The sequence below is a fragment of the Suricata suricatta genome, chromosome 2 (assembly GCF_006229205.1).
Source record: "Suricata suricatta isolate VVHF042 chromosome 2, meerkat_22Aug2017_6uvM2_HiC, whole genome shotgun sequence".
Taxonomy (NCBI): Eukaryota; Metazoa; Chordata; class Mammalia; order Carnivora; family Herpestidae; genus Suricata; species Suricata suricatta.
Genome location: NC_043701.1, coordinates 143608571 through 143628082, shown reverse-complemented (window position 1 = coordinate 143628082; position 19512 = coordinate 143608571). Strand labels below are relative to the sequence as shown.

The 19512-nt window shown below is 51.5% G+C and overlaps 1 protein-coding gene across 1 annotated transcript; it reads right to left on the bottom strand.

Moving 5' to 3' along the window:
- Positions 1-5173: 5173 nt before the first annotated feature.
- Positions 5174-15925, bottom strand: RGR (retinal G protein coupled receptor). Its single transcript, XM_029915756.1, has 7 exons — positions 15844-15925; positions 14094-14250; positions 12868-12989; positions 10013-10166; positions 8331-8448; positions 6252-6365; positions 5174-5818 (listed from the first exon to the last, which is right to left on the bottom strand). Exons 1-7 carry the CDS (start codon positions 15920-15922, stop codon positions 5687-5689), a joined length of 876 nt encoding a protein of 291 aa, XP_029771616.1. The 5' UTR covers positions 15923-15925; the 3' UTR covers positions 5174-5686.
- Between the last annotated feature and the right edge of the window lie 3587 nt (positions 15926-19512).

Sequence of the window (19512 nt, the reverse complement as noted above, 5' to 3'; positions counted from 1 at the left end):
ATGGAGGCCATTGTAGGAGCAGCTGGATGCATCAAGGAAAGAACAGGTGTACAGTATCAGGGCCAGGGAACGGCTTAAGGAGGGGACAGCAAATTACCTCAACCCAGAGGAAAGGGAACATTTGGGGATTGTGACTTTGGCCTTCACTCAAGTCTTTTCCAGCACTCATTACCTTAGAAACATCACCATCACCAATTGCCACTTACGGCACATTTGCTGAGGCATGGCTCGCTTCTCTGGGGACAGAAATTGTGAGTTATTGTGATAAGACAGAGCAAAACCTAGACCCAGACTTCCTAACCAAATCCTACGTGCAGGAGGACTTTGGAAGTCTACATTTGGCTAGACTTCCAGTGACTGTTCTGTAAGCAAAGAAAAGGGAATTCTGTTAGGACCATCTGGGTGTGCTCTGGCCAACGGGCATGCAATTTCTTTTTCCTCCAGGGAGAGATGTGGAATCTTACCATCATTTGCGGTAGAAAATAGCTACATACCAGGCTCTGTACCAAGAGCAGAAAAGAAAGCTTGCCTGAGATCCTGCAGGAATCAAAAGTTCCCCCATATGGCCTCACCAGGAAACTCCCAGGCTCTTTCTTCAGAAAGGCACCTCCAGGGCTGCAGCGCAGGATCAATTTATCATTGGGTTAGCACTGCCACCTAGTGGTGAAATCTAGGCACTGCGCTGTCTTAACCTGCCCAAGATTTATGCGTCAGATCTTTGCTTTTTTCCTCCTCCTTTTCTTTTTATTTAGCTTATATGACAGGACAGATAGTAATGACATTTACAGAGATAGGGAAAATAATACTGGAGACAGTTTGATGGGAGGGGAAGTAAGTTTGTATTTGAACAGATTGAAGCAGGAGTGTCTGTTTCTAACAGTAAAAACAACAGAAATCCTATCAATTCCATGGCAAGGAGAAAGATATACATAAATTAGGCCTACTACCCTGCTATCGAATTTTTTCTCTTTGTAAGAAAAATTGCAAAAATCCTCTTACTTTTAAGCAAAAATAGAGACCATAGTTTAGGCTATAATTATATTTCTTTTTTTGTTAATCAATCAGGCACAGAGTCCCTCCCCTCCCCAGAAAAAGTGTCCCAGTGGGGACTTTTGGGAAGGAGGCCAGGGATTGTACATTCCTATACTTCAGAGATAACTTGCTATTTTGTGACTTTAATTCAAGACCATTCGTCAGGAGGCATCTTTCCCAGGAAGAAGAGGGGGTGGGGTGGGGGATATTATTCTATTGTACTCATGTTTCTTTGCAAAAATAAACTCGGAAATAAATAAATCTGAGAATGGTAGGTGATCTTAGAAAACAAATCTTGTGCCTTATAAATTGAGTTTCATACAATTCCAGGTTCCGCAGAAGTGAGACTGGGTGGGCGCTCTGGGTGCTGTGGACCAGCGACACCAGCCAGGCACTCCATCCCCCCTGCCGACATCTGTTTTAAACAATGAGCTTTGGTGAAACATTGTATTTGTCTGCTATGGCTGCTGTAACAAAATACCACTGGCTGGGGTGCTTAAGCATCAGATAGTTATTTTCTCATAGTTCTGGAGGCAGAAGTCCAAGGTCAAGGTCATCAGGGCTGGTGTCTAGTGAGAGCTCTCCTCTAGGCGTGCAGACATCCATCTTCTCACTGTGTCCTCACATGGCCTCTCCTTGATGCAGGGGAGAGAGGAGAGAGAACATTCTCTGGTATCTCTTCTTACAAAGATACGAGTCCTATGAGATCAGGGCCCCACCCTTCTGACCTCAGTTAATCATGTCTGTAAAGACTTCTCTCCAGATATAAGCCACATCGGGGGTTAGGGCTTCAACACATGAATTTTAGGGGGGACAAAAACATAGAATCCATATCACACATCTTGTTTGAAAAAGAGACTTTTGATAGTGTCTGAAGATCTTCCGTCCTTGTCAGAGCCTGCTCAAATTGAGAAGATGGAAAGGATGGGCCAGAGAGGGCTCATGATTCACCCAGGGCCACCCAGTGAGGGGACAGCGGGGTGGAGCCTCATCACCACAAACTGGGGCGTGTGTGTGGCTCTCCTTTGCTGTGGGCTACATTTTATTTTATTTTTTATTTATTTAATTTTGTTTATTTTTTAAATTTACATCCAAGTTAGTTAGCATATAGTGCAACAATGTTTTCAGGAGTAGATTCCTTAATGTCCCTCACCCATGTAGCCCACCGCCCTTCCCACAATCCCTCCAGCAACCCTCTGTTTGTTCTCCACATTTAAGAGTCTCTTATGTTTCGCCATCCTCCCTATTTTTATATTATTTTGGCCTCCCTTCCCTTATGTTCATCTGTTTTGTGTCTTAAAGTTCCTGTAGGTTACATTTTAAAAATAATGGTGGCATACAGGTTACCAAGTCAACCACAGGAACTCAGAAAACATGGAATGGGACTGAAATGCTCTGCGCATTGAAAGTCAGTGGCAACAGTTCTGTTGAAACACATGACTAAACCGGTATACAGTGAGGCTCAGAGGACATGTTTAATTTGTCTGGAATGAGCGGAAAGAGTTTTGTGTTGACATAGAGAGTTGCAGAGATTCTGAGAAAAACCTCTGGGTGATGTTGATAATGCCTATTACTATGTCTGATTCCACTCACTTGGACGCAGCTGGACCCTAATCTCTACTTTTGACTTCTTAGCCACATTGGCACAGGTTTTACTCACAAAGGCCAGACGGAGATAAGGAGGCTGAAGTGACTGGAAAGGATCTCAGGCCCATATCACTCCATCAGCATAGAGTGACTCAGACAGAGTCTCTTTGCCTTTGCTCCCCGTGGCACCACGTGGTCCAGTTCCCCTGGCATGCAGGAACTTGGGGACAGCATGATGGCACCAGTGCTGGTTGGTGTGGGCCGGGGGGGGGCGGGCAGGCTGGCATGTCCCCCAAAGCCCATTGTTTCTGTGTGGAGGGAGCAGGGTACTGTCCCTACTAGTGGCACTAGCGGTCACATAAGTGAACAGAGGAAAGAGACATGGATTAGACAATGATCAACAGGACACTGAGAAGGCAGGAGAGTGAAGAGGGTAGGGAGGGACTGTCACCAACATCAGTGACCAGAAGGGGCCAGGAAACAAACACTTCAAGGAGACAGAAGTAACTGCTTTGTTGGTCTGTTTTCCTGACTGTAAAAGGGATTCATGTTCACCCTAGAAAATCAGCAGTTTGGGGGCTGTGAGTGGGCCCGGGTGGGGGCAGGAGAGTGAAGGGAGCCTCAGGAGGCCTCAGGGCTTTGGGGGCTGTGCCCTAACAGTTTTTGGGTGCTGACCGCCTTCTGGGGCCTGGCTCCAATTCCTCTCCCAGTGTCTGTGCCAAGGGCCTGCAGGGAAATGGGTGTCAGGCCGGACCCACCTCCCTTGTCCCTCTGGTCCCAGGGGCAGGATGCTGGAGGGTGGTGGCAAGGAGGGCGGAAGCGAGGCTCTGCACACCGTGTCCACAGGACTCGAGCCCCTGAAAGTGCTCTGGGACATGGGCACAAAGCTCCCTAAACCCCTTCCATGAGTGAGTGGCGGGGGTATGGGTTGACTTGGGGCTTTGGTCATTCTCCATGGGGTGCTGCCTCAGCTCCTGCCTGCCAACCCAGTGCAGAGTGGAGAGGCCCAGAGCCCACCTTCCCCCCTCTACACAGGCTGGGGGTGCAGGGTTTGAACTACAAGCGTCCTTGACCGTGCCTGCCCAGTGCGCATTCCTCCCCACCTCTTTGAGCACAGGTGGGACAGGATCTGATTGGGGACACTGGCCACTCTTGTCAGGCATCTTCAGCCCCTTTATCTCCCCCCCACCCCCACTTCTCTCTCTGAGTCTGGGAGTCCCCTTCCTTCTCTTCTGTGTTCCCTTGTCCCACCTTACAAGGTTAGTGTCTATAATGGTGGAGTGAAGAGAGGGTCCCTATTAAAGACAATTTAAGGGGGCGCCTGGGTGGCTCAGTCAGTTAAGCATCCGGCTTTGGCTCAGGTCATGATCTCATGGTTTGTGGGTTCAAGCACCACATTGAACTCTGTGCTGACAGCTCGGAGCCTGGAGCCTCTTCAGATTCTGTGTCTCCCTCTCTCTCTCTCTCTGCCCCTCCCCCACTCACTCTCTGTCTCTCTCTCTCTCAAAATAAAGACATAAAAAATTAAAAAAAAAAAAGACAATTTAAGGATCCATGGCTGTGGGGGCAGGGTCAGAATCTCTGGGATCTGGACACTGTCGCTCTGATGGCCACTCACTCAGCCTGTGTGTGCCCAGCTCAGGCCCCAGGATTTCCCCTCTCGGTCCCCACTCCAGGGCCAAAGACAGGGACCTCGACTGGTCGCTGGAATGAGGCTGAGAGGCATCTTGTCTCTACAGCACTGGGCACAGGGTGTGGGCCAGGAAACAGTGGTGTGGGAAGGCCATCCCCTCCCCACTCCACCTGGTTTCGCCTCGTGACCGAACCAGCCTCTGTGTGGAGCAGACTTCTTGTGAGTTATGTTTATGTCGCTTGATCTCCTGCATCTGCAAAGCTGAGAGGCAGGTCCTGGTGCACAGGGACCCTGGATGCTGTTCTCATGACCACGCTATCCCTACCCCCTGGGAACCTGTCCCTTCCCTGCTCAGCAGCTGGGCTTTCATCCTTCTTGCAGCCGAGGCACCTGGGACAGCTGGCTCTCTGTCATCAGACCTTCTGTAGAGCCCCACTGTCTCCCTGCCAGCCATCTCCACTTCCCACTCAGGTGCATGCACCTGCCACACCTTGTCCTTCAAATGCCGGCTCTGCTGGAGGTGCAGATGTACATCCACAGAGGGGACCCCAGCATCACTGTCACCAACCCAGACACCCGCAGGCTCTGCAGGGAATATAAAGCCACAGCTGATGGAAGGGAACGAGCCCTGGGCACCGGGACAGAGGTGCCCTGAGCTCTACAAACTGTCACCGTGGAACCTCCTCCAGGGTGGCGGGGCCTCATCTTCAGACATCTGGACTTTTAAATAAATTGTCTTGCATGTTGATGTTGGCACCGAGGTAACATGCCGCTAGCCATCTTGACTGGTAGGGGCTGGTGGCTAACTCTCAGCGAGCACTTAATGTGCCAGGAAATGCTCCGGTCCTTTCTGCATGGTGAAGTCACCATTCCTGTCACCACATCTCACAAGCTGGGAAACAGATGCACAGACAGACTCAGTCACTGGCACAAGATCTCAATTTAATAAGTGGCATTTGAGCGCTGACAGCCTGGGTTGCTGTCCCACACATAACCTGGGGCTTTCACCCCTTTCTATGGAAGTCTCCGAGCCCAGACAGCTGTTTTGATGCGTTCCTATGTACATGGTGAGTACACACTATCTCGCTTAAGCCTCACAGCAGCCCCGTGGAGGCCTTACGTCATGGCTCAGGAAGCTCAGGTCAGAGGGAGTGACTTTCCCAAGGTCTCTCAGCCTCTGTCTGGAGGGCTGTGATGGAAACTCAGATCTATCTGGCTCCAAAGTCCTAGCTCCTTCCACACAGCCTGGTTGCTCACTGAATGCCCTGTGTCTGACCTAGGGCCAGGCCCACCAGGGCCATCTGTGGTGGTGGGCGTGTATCTGGAGCTTGGCTTCCGAGGCTGCCGGGCAGGACTCCGGGGCAGCCTCCTTGCACGGGGCGCAGTCCAGGGAGTCAGGGGTGGGCCTGGGTCTGAGCAGCCCCACGGAGAACCTCACCGGGCTCGGTCCAGCCCGCTTCTCTGAGGTGAAAGGCACTGCCAGATCCCCTTGTGGACCATCTCACTGCCCAGGGCATAGTTGATGGCATTGATCGTGGGCACTGCTTTGGCAACAAGGGCCGGCACCTGTTGTGACAGAAAAGTTCAGGGAAGAAGCTTTACGGCCTCCACTCCTCTCCCTGGTCCCGCTTGGTGACCTTGGCCTGCCCCCTCCCCCCCTGCAGCCACGGGTCATCTGCCCTTGGCCTGATTCTGCAGCTTGTAAGGCTTCCTTGACCACATGGCAGGTGATGCATGGAAACACACTCTTCCTGGAGCACCGGCCTCAGCCTGGGTCCCGGAGTCTGGCTTCCCCTCTCATCTCACATGAGGTCTAGGCGATGCCATGCAGCAGCCCCACGTGACCCAGGAGACAAGCATATTCCTAGTGCATTATGAGTGTTCAAAGGAAGAGAGAAAGAGACTACCAGGAGGCCATAAAACAGGAAGGAGAGATGGGGTGAGACAGAGACACAGAGATGGAGAGAGTTCTAACTCTGGGTGTGGGAGGTGTCTGTACCATTTGGAGCTTGGGGGAGATGAAGCTCACATCCGCGATGGTTGCATATAGATACAGGAGGGCATAGGGGCCCCAACCAAACAGCAGCGTCCTGGCTGGCAGAGTGGTGTTCACCTGGGGAGAGAGAGTCATGGGAGGGAGGCATTGACTTGCTTCCGGTGGCCACAGCCCCACATGCCTAGGGACCAGTGGGCACTCAGCAGGACCAGTGTGATCAGGCTGCGGGGCCCAATGGCCCTCTCTGTGCAACCCTGGGACCCTAAGCCTGTCATCTAAGCTGACTTGACCTCATTTGCCTTGTCTGTAAAATGGCCTGATCATGCTTGACTTACCTGGAGGCCAGGGACTAGGGGGCAGATGAAGAGTTTCCTTCCTGGTCTGCACTCTTTTTGAGGACCATCGGGCTCCGGGAATGTGGATGTGTGAATGAGGCTCCCCAGGCTGAGCTGCCCCCACACCTCAGTCCCAGAACCAGCTCTCCATCAGCAGTCAGCAGCTGCAGCCGCCTGGCAGGTCAACCTGTCCTGGGGTCAAGGCGGCTTTCCAAGGTACTAGACACAACCAGGGAGCAGTCCCTGTGATGCCACCTCTGGCCACAGGGAGGCGCACGACTTGAGCTCTAATTCAGGATGAAAGTTGTCTGCTTCCCCCACACACTCATGTTAAAAAGCGGAAGCTCAAAATCAGTGCCTTATCTTCTCTCTGACCGCATCTCCTTTTAAGAAAGGAAGTGACTTAAGTTGAAAGAGGATACATTTTTTTCATGGAATAAAAATATGTTGGCTGGGAGACATTTTTTCTCTTGAATCATCCCTCATTAAAAAAAGGGGTGGGGGGAAGAAGGGAAGGAAAGGGAAGGGAAGGAAAATAAAAAATAAAAGAGAAAAAGGTGCTTTGCATTGCCAGAGGCCTCCTGGGGCAGGGCCGAGGAAGGGACGCTGTCACCTGGAAACCTCTCTGCTCTTGGTCGAGGTCCCTGCACCCACATCCAGCGACCTCTCCTGATGCTGCCAGAACTGATGGTTTCAAGTCAGGCAGGCAGGAAAAAAGGAAATCAGTGTGGCAGCCCTGTCTCTTAGACTGAACCTCTGATAAACGTGGAGACTTTCAGCACCAGGCAGGGCTTGGGCGGGCAGCGTGGAAGACAGCCTGGAGAAGGTGAGGACAGGGGAGCAGGAGCCCAGAGCCAGGATTCTGGTCCCCCCACAGCCCTTGCCCTCCTGCTAACTGGGGGCAACTTAGATCTCTGGCTAAAATTGATTTGTACAGTCCTTTTCCAATTCACAGGGGGAAAAAATTATAACAGGGAAGATTAAGTGTCTTAACAAAGACTGTTTCTTGTGTGCACTGTGACCACTCGGGTCATGGAGTCCCAGGCCTTGGTTTGATCCGACTCTGTTATTACTAGTTTCAGAGCTTGTGGCTACTTACTTAACAGACCCTTACAGCCTCAATTTTCTACCCTGTGACATAGTGATAACAAAATCTTCCTTTGAGAGCGGTTGTAAAAAATGGAACGGCAGAATGCACAGAAAAATAGTATTAGTATCTGATTTTTTTCGAAATTGCAGTGGTTGTTAAGGCTCATCTGCTAGAGGTTGTCCTGGTGACAAAAGAAAATTGTGGAACGGGAATATTAATGCACAGATTCAGAAATGGCCAGGAGAGCTTATTTTGAAGAATTATTTATCTTGGATAAATGTGCTTGCAGGTGTGATTTTATGTTGTAGGTAAATTAGACATCTTGGGAGCAATTTAAAAGAAGCATTTGAAAAACACGTAATTTTGTGCCAACCCTCAAATCCTTGGGAAGAATGAAAGGTGACAGCATGGGACCTATGCAACAGGGTGCCCTGGCTCAAGGTTATGGGGCCTCGTGGGTCCGATCAGTCCTGACCCTTCCTCTCAGGTCTTGGTGATGCCCAGCCTGAGTAGGGAGGGCGCATTCCTGCTCTGACCCCTCCAAGCTCTGGGAAGACTGAATTTTTTCCCGATCACTGAAAAAGAAAACCCCTCACTACTGTGTCTCACATCACTCATGTTCCCTGAGAGGGACAAAGAGAGGGAATTGGTCCTTACCTGGAGGTGGCCAGTCTTCTTGAGTTTCTGTTCCATGAGCCGATAGGATATGAATGTGATGAAGAGAGGCAGGATGAAGTTGAAGAAGGACATGGTGAAGAGGAAGCTGGTGAAGTTTCTGCAGGCAGGGTAGGTAGAGGAGTCAGGGCAGTCTCTCAGGGAAGGCACATCAGCATTTGCACTAGACAGTCAAATGTGGGGCACTGCTCTCATCAGACAAGTGCTCAGACTATGGTCATTCCCAGGTCCCACGTGAAGTCCCCTTAGAGACAGGGAGCCACTGTGCCTTCCTGGAACTTGTCTTTAGGAGCCAGAGAGCTGAAATGAGGGAGAGTCCTCCTTCAGCTGGCTGTTGTGCAGTTCAAGTGCTCAGTCTTGTTCTCAGTATGTGCCCCAAGCATGGAGAATGGGAAACATGTTTACCAAATGGAAGGTACATCAATGGACCAAAAGGAAGGATCATTCAAAGAGTGTTCCTGACAGAGGGATTTGAAAGGGGTCTGTAGATAAGAAAGAGACTGGACGTTGTGTCATTAAAGAAATCATTGAAGGGATGCCAGGAGAGCCTGGTGTTCTAGGCAGGGTCATGGGGAGGTGGGAGGGCTGACCAGGAAGAGGTGGGAGTCACAAGAAGGTAGATTCCCATTCTGTGAAGGGGAGACCATGTCACCTTGATGCTGCCCACTAAGGAGAAGTAGGAGGAAGGGCTGCCAGAGGACTGAACCTGGTTGGGGAGATATCTGTAGGGAGCACCCTGGGGGGACACTTGGACCAGACTGTGGGTCCTCAAGTATGTTTCACCAGGAAGGACTGTCATCAGGGGCAGATGTTTCACGAGTAAACATAGTAAACATGGGAAGCAGATGAATGCAACATGGCCCTAGTAGAAGCAAGAGGGGGACTGGAGCCCAGGTGACGCTTCCCCAAGGTGTCCTCTAAAGTGTCTCCTTAAGCCCTGGTGTCCCCAGAGCCTTGTGGATGGGGCAGAACTAGACATATGCTCCATGATGGTGGAGGCCATTGTGCATCAATTTTGTCTCCTAGGACTAGGTTCGAGGGTTGGTTCAGAGTAGATGCTCAGGAAATTCTGAGAACTGAACTCTATTCCAGGGAGGTCCCTCCCAGTGCAAAGACCTTAGCATTTTTTAAAATCTATTGCTCCCCCTAGAAACTGATCTCTGGATAAAATTGATTTGTATCGTCCCTTTCCAAGTCACAGGAAAAAAATGATAAAAGGGCAGATTAAGTGTCTCAACAAAGATTGAGTGTGTCTTGTGTGCACTATGCCCACTTGGGTCATGGAAGACAAGGACATTGCTCCCCCTACAAACTGATCAGGTCAGAGCTTGGACAACTGACCATGTTGAAGATGGCAAAGGGGATATGGGGCTCAGTTGCCATTGTAACTGACATAGGCCAACAGCTTATAGGGTAATGCCCCTTCTTGGGCACAATTCTACACCCCAATTTGTATAACATGCCCATCACTTGGTCAGCCTTCAGAATGGGCTTTCCCCAGGCCCATTGTCCACTAGCAAGTGGATGTCATGACTAAGGAGTTGAAATTGACTGGCCAATGTTGACATTTCCCCGTTGGATTTTCAGCTGTGACACTGTTGTTGCAAGGACTCGAAGAAAGGTTCCCAAGGAAGGGAGATTTGAAGCTGCTTCTCCCACCTCACCTGTCCACCCTGGAGTAGTCCAGGGTGCAGCATGTCCCCAGCGGCTCATAGTCATAGTGGCCCCAGCCCAGGAGGGGCAGTGCTGCCCAGAAGGCAGAAGACAGCCACACACAGATCACCAAGGAGATGGCCGTGTTCCATGCCAGTTGGCTGCCTGAGTGGGAGAGAGGAAAAGGAGGGTTGAGCTAGGCAGAAAAGAAAAAGAATGGACTTCATGGTCACACAGAATGTTCCTAAATCTTGGCTCTGATGCTCAGTAGCTTAGTGCCTCAGGCAAGTTAAAAGTTCCTCTGAGTCTCCATTTTCTCCTCCACAAAATGGGAGTGATAATCTCTGCCTCAGAGGATTGTTATGGAGAGTAAAAGATACTGGTGGGAAGGTCTCTTGGTAGACACTCTATTCCATCTTCTTTAGGGGACAGAAAAAGAGGAAGTAGCAAAGACATAGGTATGTTTTCCTAAACCAACTTAGTGAAGAAGCATGGGCAATGGTCCAGATGAGCGTCACGAGGGAGGGAGGCAGAAGGGTCCAACCATCCATATCACCATCCTTAGCTGTTACTCAGGAGCAGGCCACTGTCTCAGCTTCCACAATACCCTTGGAGGACTCTTGACTTGGGGCTTAGGGTCCTATCTCAGTGCCAATAACAGGGTCTTGGTCCTAGCAGCTTTTTTTGATATGGCCAGTCTCACTGACCTGACCTCCTCCCCATCCCGTCTGTGGCAGCCTGATCCAGCCCTTCCATCCAGGGCTTCCTCCTGGACCTACCTTGAGAACGCCTTCCCCACGAGCCTCCTCTGTATATGGTTTATTTGTCACGTTCTTTTGTAGACCAGACCCCAGCAGGGCAGAAGGCAGGACTCCATGTGAGGTTTGATCAGCAGAGAAGAACAGATCTACAGCCTGCCTCATCTTTACACTTTACTTCCATTGATACAGCCCCAGATGCAGTTTGCTTGGGTGTCATTCCCTGCTATGGATTGAATGTTTAAGTTCCCACTAAACTCATATGTGGAAGCCCTTATCCCTGTGTGATGGTATTTGGGGGTGGAGCCTTTGGAAGGTAATTAGGTCATAAGGGTGGAGCCTCCATGATGGGATCATTTCCCTTAAGAGAGAAAAAGCAAGAGAGATGGTCTCTCCTCTCCGTGTGATGACTCAGCAAGAAGACAACTGCCTGCAAGCCAGGAAGATGGCTCTCACCAGAAACCAAGCGTGCTGGTGCCCTGATCTCTGACTCCTGGCATCCAGAAATGGTGACAGATACAGTTCTGTTGTTTAAGCATCCAGCGTATGGTATTTTGTCATGGCAGCCTGAGCTGACTAAGACATCCCTCCTCCTAACTGTGGACACAATAATTAATATCTACCATAACCCACGTGTTGCTTCTTTGGCTTTGGAAACAGCTGACCAAGCTGACATGCCCAGGGTCACCCAGTATGCAGTAGATAAGTTCAGACCCCCTCCTTTCCCCTTCCCTGTTTTCATATTGCTCCAAGGTGCCCTCCATCACAGGAAAGCCTTTGCTCTAGGGACTCCTGGGTAGGGACTAACTGCTCTATATTGAGGTGGAGGAGTCTGTTGCTGTCTGAGAAGTTATGCATTGTATATGTGTACCTGTGTGAGCGAGTGTGTGTGTGTGTGTGTGTGTGTGTGTGTGCACGCACGATGGCCTGAGGGAGGTGTGGGGGCTGGGCTGGGATTGGAGTGGCAGGGGAGGAGCTCCAAGGTCAGCTGGGGCAGGTGGTGCTAACCTGGCACTAGAAATGATAAGAACAAAGGCAATTTTTTGGCCTGGAGAGAGGTGTGTGGCTTTGCCACGGGCAGGGGGCTCTGTGTGTGTGGCGAGGGCAGATCTGCAGATTCCAAAAGGTCCCAGTGCTTCAAACCATGTGGCCGTGGACACCGCAGTAGCCTCCATGCTAGGCAGAACCGCTCAGAACTTGGGGCCCAGGAGACAAAGGGAGTGACCCCCTGGGAGGCACCCAGGCCACCCCAATCCCAGCTCTCTGCCTCTACTATCTGTGAAACTCTGGGAAAGCTACTGAACCTCCTTGAGCCTCTGCCTCCCAGTCTGCAAGTTGGGGGTTTGCAATGAGGGTTGGCTGAGTCACAGCTCCCCAAAGTATGTTCATAAATCACTGGCGGTGAGTGGGATTCTAGATGGTCTGTGGGGGAACATGTTTTTTATTTTAATGTATGCTAAAATTATAAGAACATCACAGTTGTGATTTCACAGATATTGTTGAGGGTGAGACTAAAGTGAGTGTTTAAATTTTTTAAAGTGAATCACTTTTAAGAAAAAAAAATCAAGTAAATAATAGAGCTGGTGGTACATATGGATATGGCCAATTGTGAAGGTGATATTTGACAATGCCGCTTGGGAAATCTAGAGCCAGACTAGTTTTCATGACGCCCTGGCATAGAAAAGGCCCCAGGGAAGTGTGAAGTGCAGGGACACAGGCCCAGCTACACACACACATACACACACACACACACGCACACTCACACACATGCACACACAGTGCCTGTCTGCAAGAGCATTTTCTGTATCCATGATCTCATTTAATGTGCAAAAACTGGGAGGTTGGTTACAAAAATCTGCTTTTAGAGGAGACGAAGGTTCAGAGAGGACTCCTGGCCTGCCTGAGGCCTCACTGAGAGCACAGGAAGCCTTTCTGACTTGTGCTGCAACTCCTTTCTTGTCCACTCTCCCCAGCCTCCCTCCACCACACACTCATGGACATGCACACCCCATCCACACTCCCCTGGACTGGGAAACACAGTGTAGACCTTTCTCCTGACCACCCTCACTGTGTAGATGTCCCTTCACTCCGGGAACCCAAAGACTTACGCGTGCAGTAGTGGTGATAGCGCCCCCAGGCGATGGCTGCGCTGCTGCAGATGCTGGCCAGCGCCGTCACAAAGCCCTGGAAGCCATGAGCCTGGCAGCCGTTGGAGCCATAGGGCCAGCGCCTGTGGGAGACACTGGGACCAGTGAGCCTTCCCTCTGTCCCTACCCTTCTCCTACACCTGCCACTCAGAAGCTTGGAGGGCACCTTCCTGAATGTTGGCCCAGCCAGAAAAGGGCTTCATGGTCTGCTTTTCCTAGAGGAAACAGGGGCCCCAGAGGTCAAATCCTCAAGGTGAATGGGTGGAGCCCAGTGCAAATTCCCTGGCCCTCAGGACAGAGCCTCAGCAACCTCTGTCGCTGCATCTCAGTAGGAACAAAGTGTCTCTCTGTGTGGCCATGGGAAATGGAACATTGATCGTAGTCAGGAGGAAAGCCCACGCCTTTATTCTATAGTTAGGGAAGCTGAGGCTCAGAGAGGAAAAGGTACTGAAGCAAGGTCAGACAGCAGATAAAGACTAAGCCAAAGGGTAGACCCCAGGGTTCCAGCTCTTAGCCCCATGGGCCAAGCAACTGCTGCTCTCCTCTCTGAGCCTGGGAAGGGGCAGGCAGAGATCAGGACAAGGAATCCTCACTGATTCAGACCCCACAGACTGCTCAGCCCTGAGCATGCACACTCAGGCACGCCCCAGCCTCCATCTGAATGCCTGAAACCAGAGCAGGAATGTTCAGTTCGCTTAAGAAAACAATCTTGGAAACACCTGACACAATATTGAAAGATCCTGGTTTGCACGTAAGGATTTAGACATTTGTTAAAATCCTGTTTGCTTTTACGAACACTTATGTAGGGCTTCCTGGGTGCCACGCTTCATTTTAAGTTATTTCCACATAACAAGTTAATACTTACAGCCACTGTATGAGTTAGGTAATAATATTCAACTTCTAGAAGAAGACAAGAAATAGAAACTCGGAAGCCAGGACTCCAGCCTGGTGTTAGGGCCCATGCTCTTCATCCCTATAGTCAGCCAGCTCTGATGGTGGAGTTTGAGCCACTCCTGTGTTCTAGAAATCAGCCCTGGCTCTTCAGGATTTAGCCTTGTGCTGCCTGCCCACCCTCTCCCCTACCGTTTTCTATAGATGGAAAGAATGCCTCTGTCCTGGCTGCCCTGTGCCCGGAGGTCAGGCCCCAGGCTGGGCCCCTGAGCTCAGGGACTGGGAGGGACTGTTACCGGAGGAGACTGGATGTGCCTGCAACGAGAGAATTCAGGCTGATCCCGCTGTCCGCCAGAGCCAGGCTCAGCACCAGCAGGTGGGTGGGGGTCCGCAGCTCCGGGGTCTTGCAGAAAGAGAGGATGGTGAGGCTGTTCAGGCAGAGGCCGGTGAGAGCTGAAAAGAAGGGGGTGGCTGGCGTCAGGGCTGGAGAGGCAGCCTGGGGTCAGAACGGGGGGCCTGGGGTGGACGGAGCCTCAGCAACTTGTCGGTGCAGATTGTCAGACATTGCTGAGAAGGGCTGGCTCTCAGACACCAAAGGCCATAAGATGTACATCCTGCCTCGTCCCAACTCACAGATAAGGAAGAAACCAATAAGGTTCAGCATGGTTCATGCTGGAACAGTCACGGTCGCCAACAGCTACTGATACCTATAAGCTGGGCATGGGGCCGAGCACTTTCTGTGGATCCTCCCACTCGGGCTTCACCTGCAGGTTGTCCTCCCCACGTATCACTGGGAAACAGGCTCAGGGACACTAGCTAGCCTGCCCGATGCACACAGCTGGTGAGTGGCAGAGCCGGGACTTGGACTCAGGTCTGTTTAATTCCAAAATGCCACTCTGAGGGCTGTTTGGAAACATCAGGGAGAGCCTGGGAGAGGCTGGTGGAGGGGGAGACCTGGAAGCTTCCTGGGGCAGCAGGCGATAAGGTGAGTTCAAGAGGGCGACCTCAGGCAGACCAGACCTCTAGTTTTAGTTTGGTCACCCACTTGCTGCTCCTTTGCTCTCTGAGCCCTGGATTCCCCATCAAAAGGGAGAAGTGGGGAAGAATCCTGCCTTCAAAACTAGGAGTGTTGGGTGTGGAAGACCAGTCTAGAAAAAGGGAACAGCATGTGCAAAGACTTAATGTGGTAACATTTCCTGGCACATTTGAGGCCTGAGAGGGATGTTAGATTGTAGGGCTCCCAGAAGAGAGAAAAAGGGGCAGGGCCCCCAGGCAGTGGTGTCCCAAGCCTCCAGGACCAGGCCGGAGGCTGACACTCCCTTTCCACCATCAGCTCTCATCGGGTGAGGCAATGGGCTGATTATTTCTCTGGATCTGCAAAAGGGCTGCATTCCCTATAACCTTGGTCATGGACTGACCCAGCACCAGAGTCTACAGTCCTACCTCTGGCCTTAGGGAGCATCTCAAGGATTCTGGGCTGAGGCAAGCACTTTGTGGACCCAGGAGGCCCCTGGAATGGAAATGTGTAGGACTGGGTACAGAGATGGCGGGAGTAACATGGAGAGGACGGGGGCAAACAACATTAAATCGTCAGTGTCTATCTAGGCCAGCACTTCACACTCATGACCCCATCTAACCTTCACCACCACCCGCTTGGGGTCAGAGAACCCAGCTGAACTAGTTATAGTCACACAAAGAGGAAGTGACAGAGCTGTCTCGAGTTTACCAGATGCCCGAGCTTATACGAGATTCTTAGCAGGATTTCCGGGGAGCGGATTAAATTTTCTCCTGGCTAGAGGGACAGGAAAAGCACAAACCCTGGTTCTTGGTCATGTTTTGGGCAGATGTCCTTCACTCCCTGGGCCTTGCTTTGTCTCGGCTCCCAGACTGAGGCCTGCATCCCACAGGTGCACCCATCAAAAGCCCCATGGGTGGAGGCACTGAGAAGCAGGGTTTGGGGACCTCTCCTTGTCAGCGCCAGGGCTGTGACCTGAGTTCTGGGAGCCCACTGGGTGCCTGCTCCACCCCAGGTCCTTCCTGGCTCACCTTCTACCAGCAGCACCATCCCCACCGCCAGCACCTCCAGCTCCCCGAAGCCGGTGGGCAGGGACCCAGATTCTGCCATGCTCAGCCCTTCTCCCAGCCAGCTTGCTCTTCTCTGGCTCACTAAAACCAAGCCCCACCTTTTAAAGGGCCATCCCACGTGCTGGCACATGCAGGTGATTATGCTGGACCTTGGGCTCCTTTTTGCTGCCCCCTGCCCTAAACTGTGCTTTTGGCCCAAATAGAAGGAACCCATTCACGAGTTGGACAGTGCAGTCTTTGTGAATCGAGAATGGAAGCCTGTCTCATTCATTTCTGCCCAATCAGGCAGGATTAAAGTCCCTGAATCCAAATGGTGTGTGGCTGAGAGCCAAATTAGAAAAGAGTTGCATAACCTAGGGAAGGGTGGGGAGCAGACAGAGGGATTGAGCGGCAGCTGTGCTTGAGACTGGGTCAGGAGCCAGGCCCTTTCATGCGTATGCTCACGAGCGACTGGGAAAAGGATGATGAATCCCAACTGGGACTGGAGACTGGGGTTGTGGTTCTGAACCTACCATTAACCAGCTACCAGAGCTGGAATGAGACCCTTGGGGTCTTCTGTTTCCTCCTTTGCAATGTAAACATCCTTTCTAAGTCTCAGAAGAGTACACCATGGACATGACCTCCGGGCGGCACCGCCAACCTCCCACAGGGCATTTAAGTTATAAGAGCATAAAAATCTCCCAAAGGCACTAGCTTGGGACAGAAGGGCTGCTGTCTTAGTGGCCTCATGACCCCACTGAGAGCTTTGGCTTCTACAAATATGGTCCTGTACCAAGAACCAAGTACCAAGTTACACTGGCCAATGGTGTAACATCTGGAAACACTAGTCTAGAGTGATTTAACTCCTTTTCAGATAAAGAAGCCAAGGGTTGGGGCTCTATCAGCAATATAGTTAATGTTGAGGCCCCACTACTAGCCAGGCCCTATGTTAACCGGTCTGAGGGTGATTCCCACAGCAATCCCATGAACCAGATACCATCATCCTTTGCGTTTCATGTGAGGGAACAGGTTCAAAGCAGTTAAGAATCGACCTGGGGTCATGTAGTAATTTGTGAGTTGGGTTGAAGCAAAAGCCTGGTCTCCTGTCCCCTGGGTTCCAGGTCAAGCAGCTCATTCTATTCCATAAATATTCATTTCCCATGCCTTTCCTCGTTGGTCCCCACCTAATCAAGCCTGACCACCTCACAGTACTTGCCTACATCCTCCTGAAAAACTTTCTTGATAACCCGGTTACACTTTTTCCTAATTCCTATCTTGCATTACTGGTTCATACATGTGTCAGGTTGTTTTCATGCCTGCAAGATTGTAGAAGACTTCAAGGAAGACAGGAAAGTGGGACAGGGCCAGGAATCAAGACCAAAGCTCAGTTAGGCCAAAGAGAAACAAGAAGGCATCCCCAACAGAAGGAGGAAATGGCAGAGATGTGGGAATGGTAGCCCTTTTTGGTTTGGGGAGTAGGAGGGACAGGTGGCAAGCACCGAGAAAATCAGTGGATTGGAAGAGAGGAAGAGATGAAAACCAACATTTCCTAGAAGCCAAGACTGTCAAAATTGGCCTGGTACAGAGCTAGGCAGTTCATGTGTGCCCTAGGTATCTGCCTTGGTCACACCTCACAGGTCTAGGCCTGCCTAGGCCTATAGGCATCAGGTACTAGGGAACCTTCTGGAAAAGCTGAAGGAGTCAGATAGGGCATGCAGGACCAGAGAGCAGAGCCTGGGGGTCAAACGTGATGAATGAATAAGGAGTGATATCTATGGTGGGATGAGGTGGGAGGCAGGTAACAGTCAGTAAATCTGAAAGCACTTTCTCTAAAAACTCTGTGAGATCCTGCTTGGGGCCTTTCCTCAGAGTATGGTAACCCAAGGAGAGGGACACTCTGTCCTCATGCAGAGACCTCATGCCTTTGACACTGAAGATAATGCCCACAAGGGCTTGGCTTGGGCATTGTGTTCTGAGATTGGGTGTGCAGGGGGCATCAGGGAGAGAGCTGCTTGCTCAGAAGAACAGGCAAGTTCATAAGCCCATAAGGCACATGTCTGGGTTCTCTCCCCACCCCACCCCCAAGTATCTGAATCTTTCCAATTCCTCTAGCAGCGGGTGCTTGTAAGTGCCAGTGAAATTGTGTGCTTACTACTTAGGAGGGAGCTTCTGTTCCCACAGGCCATCAGAATCTGGGAAACCTGGGTGGTTTAATTTTCATAAACACCCTGAGTAGAGTAACATTACTTCCCTTTTTCAAATGAGGAGGACACAGAGTCCAAGAGAGGCCGTGTAACTTATCCAGGGTCACAGCCTGTAAATGGAAGAGCTGGGATTTGAACCCAGGCTTGCCTGGCCTTTGAGATTGGTCTCTTTCTAGTGCCTTTATCACCTTCATCTCATTGCTTTTTCCCCTATAGAACAGTGTCACAAGAGAGAACTCCCAATGACCCTCATTGAGCCCAGGTCTGTCTTCATCTTCTCTGAGTCCAGGCACCCCGGCAGGAATTATGTAGCCCACAGCCCAGCTGGCATGAGGTGACTTCGCAGGTGGACAGCCAAGCTGGCTGATCCAGAAGCCACTTGCCCCTGGGCAGCTGCCCACCTGCCACACCCTGGCCTCTCTGGGCCTGGGGCTGTTGCTACGGAAGAGGATCTCCACTCTTACCCTTAGGACTGGCTGATTCCAGGAGCAATAAGCCGCTGAGTGCTGTGGCCAGGGCTCCCCTCCCTAATCCCCAGTCTGTCTGTGTTTATCTGATGGCCTCAGGTGGGGGGGGAGCAGTGCTGGGGGTGGAGTTGATGAGCCAGTGGGCAGCTGCTGGGCTTCCTGGGCTGGGATGAGAGAGCAGTCCAGCGACAGGCCCCTGCCCAAGCTACGAGGAGCCAGGAGCCATGAGGGTGGCAGTGGGCATGCTCTGGCTCCTGGCCCTCTGGGGGCACCCCCGAGCCCAGGGCTCCTGCCCCTCTCAATGCAGCTGCAGCCTCCACGTCCTGGGTGATGGCAGCAAGGCCAGGTAGGGCACTAGGTGTGTGGGATGGGTAGCCCACCCCCTCCCTCTAGCAGCTTGGCTGGGTTGGGAGGGCTGGATGCAGGGCCCTCAGAACATGGCTGGGTGAGACCTCGATCTTCCAGGCCCTTGAGGCCCAGGTGTCCTAGGGGGCTGGTCTGCTTTGCATTGTCTTCCAACCAGCAGAGCATGGGAAGTACCAAGTCCCTTTACACATGGGGGCAGGGGTGGGACAGAAGTGTGCCCACTCCAGGAGATCCATCCGGAGTCCTCCTCTAGGATCATGGTGGAGGAAAACCCTCCAAAGGGCATGAGAAGTCTCTCTTTTACCCCTTCCCTTCCCTTCCCTTCCCTTCCAGGATCATGGTGGAGGAAAACCCTCTGAAGGGTATGAGAAGTCTCTCCTTTACCCCTTTCCTTTCCTTCCCTTCCCTTCCCTTTCCTTCCCTTCCCTTCCCTTCCCTTCCCTTCCCTTCCCTTCCCTTCCCTTCCCTTCCCTTCCTTCTTTTTTTTCTGCCAACACCCACATCTCAGTAGCTTAACACCATTAGAACTCAGTGACTTAGCCACATCAAACCTGAAATGAGTTTTTTGGGTCAGCAGGCAGCTCTTCTCTGAGCAGGGGTGGGGAGGCAGGTTT

Excerpts from the sequence above, each read along its gene's own strand:
- RGR (XM_029915756.1), bottom strand. The coding sequence starts at position 15,922 with ATGGCAGAATCTGGGTCCCTGCCCACCGGCTTCGGGGAGCTGGAGGTG. Across the intron at positions 6,366-8,330 it reads AGAAGACTGGCCACCTCCAG|GTGAACACCACTCTGCCAGC; the intron begins GTAAGGACCAAT and ends CTCTCTCCCCAG. Across the intron at positions 5,819-6,251 it reads TCTCCCCCAAGCTCCAAATG|GTGCCGGCCCTTGTTGCCAA; the intron begins GTACAGACACCT and ends CTGTCACAACAG.